The sequence below is a fragment of the Lytechinus variegatus genome, chromosome 1 (genome assembly GCF_018143015.1).
Source record: "Lytechinus variegatus isolate NC3 chromosome 1, Lvar_3.0, whole genome shotgun sequence".
Lineage (NCBI taxonomy): Eukaryota > Metazoa > Echinodermata > Echinoidea > Temnopleuroida > Toxopneustidae > Lytechinus > Lytechinus variegatus.
Window position 1 is genome coordinate 81,531,147 of NC_054740.1, and position 12,149 is coordinate 81,543,295.

Below are 12,149 nucleotides of genomic sequence, written 5' to 3' on the forward strand. Positions count from 1 at the left end.
AAATCTTCCGGCAAAAATAATTTCTTAACATGTTATTGCATAATAATCGTGGGGGCATAATCTTTATTTCAACAATGGACAGCGATAATAACTACTACCTTAATGAACAGAAGATTACGATTACTGAGAATATTCTTTGCTAATCATTCATTTTTATTCTTCATATTAAAAGGGCCATATTAACAGGGAGGACGATACAATATTTTGCTTAATTTACAACTTGTAGTTAAACCACACAGATTTGTTAATCTATATGCGATAAGCAATTATTGTGAATGTATGCCAATGAAAAAATAATTTCTACGATCATGCCTGTTTCATTTCTTTATGATATTTCTTTATCTACCATAAATCTTAAATCATATCGGAAGAAAGTACATTTTTTTATAATTCATCTTCTTCAGGATCAAATGAGTTAGTTATAATGATGAGGCTAAAATAGAACAATTATCTCTTTTGGGATATAATGATTGGCCTTAATGGAAAAAAATGTAATTGTTGCCCTCTCCTATTTCCACAGATATATATAAACATCAGTTATGTAGTATATTCATGTACAGTCGTAAAATCAATGTTATACCTTTATGTAGGAATATTGATTTTATATATTATGTTCTGTAATATAGGCCCCAAATCATACTCTGTTTGAAATGAATACTGTACATCTAAATGTCTAATCATTAAACATAAAGATATTTCATTATCCTGAACCGTATTCCAACCGGTTGAGAACCTTAGATTGAGCACTGCTCCCCATCCAGAGGGTTATACTGTGAGCCTGCGGTATTCCGCTGTGAAAGTAAAATATTACTCAGAATTATTTATTTGATACACTAGTATCATCAATGTTTATTCAGTTTATATATTAAACAGAAGTCTGGAGTTCTTGTTGGAATGCTCCTCAGGGAATGGAGAAAGTACGTAGATTATATATATTATATATATATACATAAATGGAACTGGTATGATTATTATTAATTAACATTTTTATCATCTTCATTATTATTGTTAGATATATGAGGTGTTTCCCATGGGATTCATTTTCCGTATCTTGCGTTGTCTACTTTCGCAGCAGGCAATATTCGCGAAAAATGCAAATTGGAACCTGCAGTTTGTGAAGCAAGAGTTCATACAATGTCAGTCTATATGCAGCGCGTTATGGTCCATACAATGATGGACGCCTGCGCGGAAAACAGTTTACGTCACAATGGCTTTAGCCGGGTTACTCTATCAGTTTATGAATAACCTGAAATCAGAAGTGTCAAGCAAACAAACAGGCATATAATATAAATTGTTCCAAATAATAGCCTGAAAAATCAATCATTGTAGGCCCACAGCCACGACAGATGTGGGTAATAATATTATTGAGGACTCCTCTTTCGGGAAACATCAAATATTTTGCCTTAAAAGAACCATAATATATTAGACGTTATCATTAAGGCCAGTTATCATTATTATTATCATCTTCTTCTTCATGATTATTGTTGTTGTAAAGACAGGATCATTATAACCGATTTTAATACCCTGTGTAAATGTTAGTGGTTTGATGATAAATCAATCTTAACCAGAAAAGGCTACCATTTCTCCGAGTGTTTATTACTTTTATCATTACTATTATTATTATTTATATCCCTCTTATGAATATTAATTTACATTCTAGATGAACATTTGATCACTTCGTGGTCATGTGACAAAGTATGATTTGAATAAGAAAATACATCGCTGCAAATAGTTTTCGATATTTTTCGATATACTTTCATGGGAAGAACTGCGCATGCTCATGCTCGATATGTTCTCCCAACTTTCTTAAAGCCTGATATATTTGTATATTGGACCAGTTGCTTTGGTATTACCGAGCGTGTGTAAAAAAAAACATCGTCGGCGGCCCTCATATATAAAATGAATAATCTTGGGCGACAATTATTTTCTATAATAAATTTTCATCATTCTCGTATGAAGTTATACTCAAATATTTACTTACGTAGTGCCTAAATGCTGTTAGGGCAGAATACAATTTTTCACCTGGGCAAGTAGTTGAAGTTGCTTGTCGATGGCCATATAGAGTGTAACCTGGCATTAAGGTATTCCTAAAACAGGAAATTTAGTAGGCGAGACAATATTAATTATAGGCTACCATGTGCAATTGTAAGATATAATTTTCCATCACATCATTATTTACACCTTAAATGACGTTCACATTATATGACATGTCCCTGAATACATAATGCAACCCAATAAATGTGGATTGTCATGCGTATACATTTTTAAATAATCGAGATAACAAAGCCTCATAACTCATAACATTATGAACATGGAAACGATAAGACTGGTATTGATCTTGCTACGGCCCTTTCCATATACTCTTGATCTCAGATATAATTATGAAGGAGACCCGTACACGTACACCACCAAGACAAAGAGCTCAGTTGCAAAAGGGGTTAAATCCATTTTTCATCACACTCTCAATGTATAGACTTTTAGTAGCACTATAAGATGATACCAAAAAAAGTTGAATTTCCAATTAAAAAGTGAGCAAAATTTTCTAAGGGGTTCGAACAATTTCAGTTTGGTTGCAAAATGGGTTATATCCACAAAGATTTTTTTAGAAAAGAATATTTCAAAACACATGAAGGTAGGTAGATTTCTTTTATACCCAATTTTATTTGCACACATATCGCAATATGGGAGAATGAAAAAAAAAATCTTAGAGTGGATCTAAAGTGGAGCCTCTTTTGAAGAGCTCATTTGTATATAATTATCATTGTGGACCTTACACCTTTTGCAAGCAAACAGAAATGAATCCAATCCCTTTTGAATAAAAAAGTGGGTTTTTTGGCCCTTTTTCAATGTGAATTTCAAATTTTCTTATACCATCAGATCGACTAAATATTTATAAGCTTTGAAACAAAAAACAATAAGATTTAGGAAAATTGAATATATATACAAGATCGCGTCACCTGCTCAAGGCGCAGTCGAGAAATTGCTGCAGAACTCCCATCATTTGTGATGTCGGGGTTGTCGAAGTAAAGGTACCGATCATACAGATGCCTGTTTAGTGACAGATAAAGAACATCATGTGTCATTATTATGATGAAGCGAAAATAATATTGTGTTGCAAAGCTAATTGTTCACAACATTTTGGATGAGATAGATAGATAGATAAATAGAAATGTCATTTCACAAAAGTTATGTAAACTCTCCTTTTAATTAAAAACAAATTTCAGACGCACAATTAGCCTCTAAATATTAGTAAGATTGAAATAAAGAAAGACTTAACAACTCGAGGCGAGATCTTGACGCGTTTCAGGCTCATTGCAAGATATGTTGAGGGGTTGAAACACGCCAGTCGCTCCCCTCTTGGGGTTGATTCAAAGTATCCCAAAATTTGTACAAAATTTTATTTCCACTAAAGTTCCAGGAGCTGTTCCTTACAAATTTGATTATTATAGTCAAACTGACTCCAAGTCGACCGTTGATGTGTCATTGAAAATAACGCGATACCTTGTATTGGTTTGGAGCTAATTTCATGGGTGTGACTGTAGGATTTCTATAACAGTATATGGTTATTTTCTATCATAGCGTCGGATCCACCTCGGACAAGCGGCTAGTTAATCATTAATTGTTTGGCAAATGAATTAATAGAGAAGGTATATTCATCGATAAAGACAACGGAGAGTCCATACCTAAGCAAATAAAAATGGATGGGACAGTTCTGATGAATTTTTAGTTGAACGAGATACGCTACTTTCATTAGCTCAATTCATTTGGGATATTAACATTCATATATTTACCTATGGAATACGCGTTATAATCCACAGAATGAGCTCCTTTGTTATTCCATCCACGTCCCTCGTAAACGTTCAAATCATCCCCGATCAGGAAATTGTAGCCAATATCATCCCATTTATTCGAATCCATGTGATAGTTCTATCAACAATGAAATTGTAAACAAAAACTAAATATTATTTTGTAATGATCACTATAGTACCGATGGGGAATGGGGGGGGGGGGTAAAGGCGTTTCTTCATCTTTCGTTCCCTTGAAAATTAAATGCTGGCGATATAGCGCACCACCCCCTCCACACACACACTCACACGCACCACCCACCATATCCCCTGTTGGGTCGCCCTTCATCTACGCTATAGCTACGCCAAAAAAAAGACGCTTAAGACTTTGGAAACTAAAGGTACATTTGTTTTCATAATGATTTATGGGAGACTTCTTTTTTTTTCAATTTCAATTTATTTCATTTTCAACAGACCAAAGTTAAACTGCAATGATCTTATACAGACAATATAAATTGAGGCATGTATAATATATAGCACAATATGTAAGCAAAATATCAACATTATAAAATAAAATTCTGAGAAAATGAAGGGATCCATTTCGATTTAAAGTTATGACTTTTAAAGTTTCACTTAATTTCACAGAACAGTTTATGCACAGCCTGGTCGGTATGCAAATGAGGAGAGGGATGGCGTCATCCAGTCACTTTTTGTATTTCAAAATACATGTATGAAATATGCAATATCATAATTTTCTCCTTAATGTCTTGTGAATCAACGATTATTTCCTCCCTGATCATGTAGAATTATTATTGTTTATTACTATGTCGTTCAGTCAGGCTGTCCTTACTGTCGATTCTGTAAAAAAAACGAAATATTGCATAATTCAAGCAATAAAAAACAAAGAAATAGTTAATGAGGGATATCATCGACTTACTCATTTGCATGTCACTGAGTTGTGCATATCACTGTTTTATTAAAAGTAAACGAACTTTTTAAATGTCATAACTTTCTTATTTTACATCCGATTTTGATGAAATTTTCAGCGTTATGGCAGTTTGATTTTTTTCTCTCTATTTATTAAAATCAACATTTTTTTCTGGGGGGGGGGACGTGATCTTAATTCTTTGTGAGACACTCCCCCCCCAAAAAAAAAAAAAAAAAGATGAACATTTCACATCCCAAAGAATCAGATGATGATATGTCAGATCTCGCCAAGTCAACTTCCTTGGGACATGTTATAAAATATAGTAAGACTAGATTTTGGATCATTTCATGTCATCATCCTATAGAAGAGATGCTCTGATGATGAGATCCCGATCCCGGATAATGAACAAGGTTCTTAGATCCCGTTGCGTCAACATAAAATAAGCCCGGCTCACACAAATGCGATTCGTTGCGATTTTTCAAGAAATCGCTTTTTGCTTTAGATATGAAATATCCAAGAAGTAAAATTATTTTCCTTAAAGTTTGGCATAATGTATATTAAAATCATATTTTTACTTTGCTGTGGTCGGAGTAAAGTCCAAATTGGCTTCAAGTCGTTGTCAATGATGACGTCATTATGATTTGGAATTGAATTTGTTTTTATTCATTCAGGGAGGCTCGAAATGGACTGATTTGGACTGATTTTTACCTTTATTCTGAACTCTAATCCGTAAGATTTTATTAGTTGGAATGTCCATATCAAATGTTATCACAATTTCTTTGAAATTCGGATCGCAAAGAATCGTATAGTCTGAGCGAGTTTTTTTTAGTAATGATCAGATGATGAGATCTCGGATCTCTTTATGTCTACAGCATGTAGTAGAGGGGATCAGATGATGAGATCTCGGATCTCTCCATGTCTACAGCATATGAGTAGAGGGGATCAGATGATGATCTCTCTTATCTCGTCATGTCAACTTCCTGTAGAAGAGATAATAGACAAGATCTTGGATCGAGTCCTGACAAAATCCTCGGGTAGAGATGATCAGATGAGGAGATTCCTGATTATATCATGTCTGCATATTTTACAGGAGAGATTTTTTTTACGAGATCCTGAAAATCTATCGTAGCTTATATTCCTACACAATGTGTACGCACCTTACCCTACAAGAAGGCAATCACCCTTTTTGATTATTTAGACATGACGAGATCCGGATCACACCATGTCGACATCGTGCTAGGGAGATGATCATATGACGAGATCCTTGGAATCACTCGCTACTTATTTCTTACACCTTTAACACCCGTAGCAGGCTACACCTTGACATGTAATCTGATCATTTCTGTTAAAGGATGTAGGGATCTGGCATCTCATCATCTGGCATTTCCTCGAGAGGATGTCGACATAATGAGTTCCAGCATCCCGTAATCTGACCATTGCTGTTAAAGGATGTCGACATGTATGGATCTGGCATCTCATCATCTGGCGATTTTATCTAGAGGATGTCGACATGATGAGATCCGAGATCTAATCATCTAAGGTCATCTCTTCGAAGGGGTGCGTCACCCTATTCAGATCAAAGATCTCGTCCGCTAATAAGGTGCGTACTTTCATAGATAAATGACTAACTCAAGCTTGCATATACCATACCTGGATTCCTCTGACGATAGCCTTGCATGATGTCTCGTCATAGCATCGACTACCATCTGTGTGATGAACCACAGCATACTCGAGGGGAGCATTCAGAGCTGTGGTGCTCTTAGGGCTTCGAGCTCCCCACTCAGAGCGAGAGATGATGTTGGGACACTCATAAGCTACAAACAGACAAATAAGAACAATGTCAGCAACAAGCATTGCAATTCTAATGTAAATCCAAACATTTTTTTTCGAAATACAAAGTAGCATATGGTTTCATTAATTTGTTTTATCGACCTCAAATTCGGCACACTCTTCGCCCGTGGCGTCATTTCTAAAAGACTTTGTCGTAAAGATACACATGGATCTTGATTTCCTTATCCTTAAATGTCAAGTCCACCTGGACAAAAAGTTGGCTTAGATAAACAGAGAAATGGCGAACAATCACAACCCCGAGAATGTCATCAAAATCGGATGTAAAGTAAGAAAGTCTATTTGTTATTTCGCTTATTTTCACAAAAAAATATGCGTATAAAGACATCCTGCCCCCAGTGTGTCGTACATCATAATAAGTTATCTCAATTCCAATTTTCGAAATAGCACTACACACCGAAATGAAGATTTTCGGCATGAACAAATTGGAGTAATCTGATTTTACTTGGGTGAGAGCATGTAGAAAATTGTACTCTGAGTGCACGTTGAAAATTTTGATATTTTACAGTACTAGCACTTATCCATATATTTTTAATTTCATAATTTGTATTTTAAACAAATATGTCATTATTATTGCCATACTAATAAGATAGCCCTTCACCTACTCACATGAAACTGAATAGAATAGTCATGATAATTGTTACAATATATTCAACTCAACTTTTTTGGGGGGATGGAATTGACATTTGAATAATAATGTAATTAATAAACTTAAACGTGCCTTGAAATGGATTTTAAATTTTGTATCAAATCTACTTACTGCCTATTGGTTGCAGTACTACCGGATCTGTAGAAGGTTCACTCACGTCCTTCAAACATGTAAAGTAAAAACAAAAATGACGTAAATTGATTGAAACAAAAATATGGGGTTATCGAAAGGAAACTTTTCAAGAGATTGATATCTTAAAATCACATTTTCTGGCATTTTCTGATGACGATCGGTAATGTGGTGTGGATCACGTTGTCAGTGATATGAAACTCACCTCCATCTTCATATTGTTTCATAATGTAAACTAAATTTGAACTAAGCAGTAGTTATTTCTTATTATTTCACATATTGAAAGTCTGATTGGCATTTTTTCACAAGATATCTTATTCGAATCCTACCTGTAACAAACCGTTTTTTTTTCAATATAGTGAAATCAGATAAAGATGTTTATAAAACTGCCTAGCAAAATGTATTCTAAATATTACAATCAGACATAATTATGAAATAAGTTTCTTTTACCCTTTTCTCAACAACGTTGCCATGGCAATCGACTACTAGTATTGCGAGAGCGCAAATACTGATCAGGACATTACGCAGAGACCCCATGGTAGAAAGTATAAGCATCCGACACAGAAATTGTACTTCTCGCCACCTCCTACTTCACTAGAATAATTGGTTAAAATCGTCATCGAGATACTACTGCCCCCAAAACATGTGCCAAATTATTGAGGACTTTGAATGTGAAATGCAAATCAGTTGTGTTCATACAGTGATGTGTGAAATTAGATATTTGCGCCATTGTTTTCGCATTCGAGACGGTACCTTGTAGTCTGAGGGCTATTGTATTCCCTGCATTAACCTTGCATTGCACGTTGTTACACGTGTAACGTAGAAGATTTTTTTCTTGTACTTAAAAGAGCAACCGCTATTCTGGTGAAGTATGGGCTGGATTAAGACCCTTTTTAGGGGTCTTTAAAATTTCTCTAGGATCGTAATTTTTATCTATTTTCATATATTTTTATTTATGTCCTTATTTTATGTGTACTTGTTGTTGATACAGTTATTACACAAAAACATATCAAATTACCGATAAATATATGACAAAGTAAATCACTTATTGAAAACGGGTAATTTCTCATTATTCCTCGCTAGCTTGCCCAAGCTTTAGAAATATACTCACAATGACAACATTTATAAAATATCATGGCTCAGGTTAGACACTTGATTAGAAGGCAGGAGTAAACAGAAGGGGAAAAAATCCAACATAACTTATGAAGTTGATACTATATAAACTTAAAAAGTGTTTTCAGACTATCAAAGCTGCATGAATCTTCATGATTAAAGTTACTCCTCGGTTATAAAACCAGTATCATTAGCCGTGTAAACATAGTCGCGGAAATGAAGTTTGAAAAACCGATTGTGAGACTCGATACATCTGGTGGTAAAGCAAATCAACTTTATGAAGATATCAATGAACTTTTCACAGCGAATCACAATTAATAAACTTGAATCTATTATTGAAACCATAACAATGTCAGAAATTACCAAGGGGCCGATTGCACGAAAGGTCTTTCAAAGGACCGTCTTTCGTGTCGCCCATCTTTTATGATGCGCTGTATGCGGGATATTTCTGAAATGTATGATAAACAAATAAAATTTGTTAGCTAGCATTTAAATCAATTTGTAGACAATTTCATGATATATCACATCATTTTATAAACAAATATTTTGTTTACATTAACGGATGACTGAAATATGTTTGCAGGAATTTATTTAAAATGCGTTTCACATGGCGCATCATAATAAATGGGCGACACGAAAGACGTTCTTGCCTAGACCCTTTCGTGCAATCGGCCCCTGATATTTTTACATTGTCTTGTATTCATTGTTTATCTTTCATAGCTATGTTGTAAACAAGATGTACAATGCTACACCCATAGTCGTATTTACTAGGATGAATAAGGTCAACCGGTTTATTTCATCCGTGAGAGTGCAATCGAAAATCGATTTATCTTGTTGAAACCAAACAGAGCTGCCATAGATATCTTCAAAAGATCCATCATTATCAAATTAAATTATTCAGGTGATCTGTTTCCCACAATGCCCGTTCTAATAATACAATTGCAAGGACTTTGAGTTAGTGTGTAATGGTTAATCTTAATGATCTTTTCCTGTTTTATACTGGAACTGTGCATCGAAAAACATTTCACTGTCTGTAGATCACAATAGTAAAGAGGAATTGTGAATTTTGGAGCTTCATCCTCGACTACACATTGAAGTATCCCCTCAAAAATCTCTCTTTCACCCCCTCTCTCTCTGTCTTAAATCGTATGATAATTAAATTAAAAAGGACGTTGAGATGAAGGCACAGTTGAAATTGTAGGCGACATGAACCAGTTGGAATATTTCGAAACACATTTCGCTTCTAATTCAGCTCTCAGTAAATATATGAAATTAATTTCCGCCGAAGTGCGATTTCCTAGCGATATATAGATTTATGTCTTTAAAACCGACATAAGCTAATGGAATGTTAAAGGCTTGCTGGGAAAGTTTCATTATATTGTAAAGCTTTCACCCAGTAAATAAGATCGTATTGATCGATCTGTTTGATAAGTCGGAAATAAGAACCAGCAAGATTTGAAACTCTCATCTACTGATTGCCGGTCAGCGACTGTACCACCAGGCCATTGCTGGTTCCTATATTTTTTCTGACTTATCAAACAGATCGATCAATACGATCTTATTTACTCGGTGAAAGCCATAAGTATTTAGAATATAACGACAGAGACTGGTCTTTCAACTCGTCTTAATTCAAATGTGGGGTGGATGACGAGAACGCCTCTAATTAAATGGCATTTTAGTTCTGTTTCTTTCTTTTCTCCCCCCCCCCCCCCTCTTTTGCGCATCTAAATTCAAAGCACTGCCTATGGCGCAATGTAATATCCTCCCCTAGATTACGCCAAGGATTAAATTTGTTCTCCAGGGGTGGATCCAGGATTTCCCAAAAGGAGGGGGGCAAATTTTTCGGAGGAAATTTTGTCCGCGAATTTTTTTTACAAGCACAAAGAAAAAAAAAGGTTTGCAACCAAAAATTATGAAAATTATGGTCTTCGTACCCCAAAAAATTGACAAGCAAAAAATAAATAAAAGGGTCTTCAAGTTCAGAAGAGATGGCACACCTCTGTTTTCATGAATTTTTTACATTACAAATTGTTAATTTTGCGTCTCAAAAGGGGCACGTATCCTTTGTAACCCCCGATCCGAGCCTGCCGACTCGTAAATATATATATATATCATCAGCTTGAATTTTTATTTTGCTGGTAATTAAGGAAAAAAGAAGGAACGTTCGAGACAGAGTTAAATCAAAACAAGGAAATATACTAATGAAATAAGACATTCTATTATAGTAGGTAAAGGGGGAAGCAGTTATATTCTTTCTGTGAAACGCAAAGAACGGAAATTATATTGAAACTATTTTGGGGCAATAAAAAATAATCATATTAAAAGTATAGAAAGTAGCTGATAGTACAAAATAGATTAGAGTAATAACTGGAAGATACAAGTACTTTTATGTCGCGGGGGCGAATTCGCAAAAAAATCACGGAATCAATATTTCCTTTTGAGCTGTACTCGTAAAAGATTCACAAAACGATATAGTTCGTTCAGATACTAGTACAAAGGGATATAAATTGTTTAGTGACGATTTCAATTCAGATAACTTTTAGATTTGTATTTTGATGACAAAAATAAGACATTAAAAAGTACCTGGTTCCCCTCGCTCGCTCCTATCATAATTAGCATCGTTTGAGAGCAGAATGAGACTGAGAGACCAATCACTTTTGAAAAAAAGAGTAATATCGACAGAATATATGAAAAGCTCCAACAATGATTAAATGGGAAGGCAAAAACCCTTATTCCCAACAAGTCAGATGGCACCAACATTAAAATGGCTTTAAATAGCATTCTTTTATTTTCAGGATATCCCCCCTCTCCCTCTCTCTCTCTCTCACACACACACTTTATTTAAAAAGAGTATAATATTATAATATTTTCCTAGATATCAAAATCAATTTTATGGTCAAATCGCAAATAAGGCTAATAATATGCCGACAAAAAATATCATAAGAGAATTCGCATCGTATATGGATACACTACGAATCCTTACCAACATTTATGGAGTGAGGAACAAAAAATACTTTATGAAAACCATTTAATACGAGTTAAGCTTGATACAGATAAGGCATGAAAACATACTTAACAATGATGTCCACAAGTATATTGTAAATCACACATAAAAACATAAAACACAATGGTGTCGAAATTAATGATTTTTTCGGGTAGTTGATACATTTAATCATTTTTTCTCGGATAAGGAACGACTGATAAAAATATTATATCAAAACATTTTACATGACTTTGTTCACTAACCATATTCCAATACTCTACTCCTAGTACCAGTACACAGAAACGAAATAATAAATTATAGAAAGTAACTATAGGCAATAAGCTTTGGGCACGATAATGTAGTATAATTTACGGTACATATCAGGAGCGGATCCAGGGGGGCACAAGGGGCACGTGCCCCCTTTTGAGAAGCAAAATTAAAATTTGAGGTGTGCCCCCTCTTTTTAAATTGAAGCCCCCACCTTTTTGGGGGGGCTTGTCAATTTTTTCGGCTACGAAATATCCTAAATTTGTGGTTGATAACCTTTTTTTTGGGGGGGGGCTTGTCAAAATTTTCCTCCGAAAAAAATTGCCCCCCACCCATCCACCTATTGGAAAATCCTGGCTCTACCCTAGTCTTGAGGACTCCATGATGATGTCTTTTTAAAATCTTTTGACGTATATGTCAATGGATTTTAAAAAACGACATCATCAT

General features: G+C 34.8%; 1 protein-coding gene across 1 annotated transcript; it reads right to left on the minus strand.

Moving 5' to 3' along the window:
* Nucleotides 1-32: 32 nt before the first annotated feature.
* Nucleotides 33-7,914, minus strand: LOC121424907 (peptidoglycan-recognition protein SC1a-like). Its single transcript, XM_041620787.1, has 7 exons — nt 7,790-7,914; nt 7,322-7,370; nt 6,364-6,527; nt 3,792-3,927; nt 2,958-3,048; nt 1,982-2,087; nt 33-791 (listed from the first exon to the last, which is right to left on the minus strand). Exons 1-7 carry the CDS (start codon nt 7,892-7,894, stop codon nt 735-737), a joined length of 708 nt encoding a protein of 235 aa, XP_041476721.1. The 5' UTR covers nt 7,895-7,914; the 3' UTR covers nt 33-734.
* Nucleotides 7,915-12,149: the final 4,235 nt, after the last annotated feature.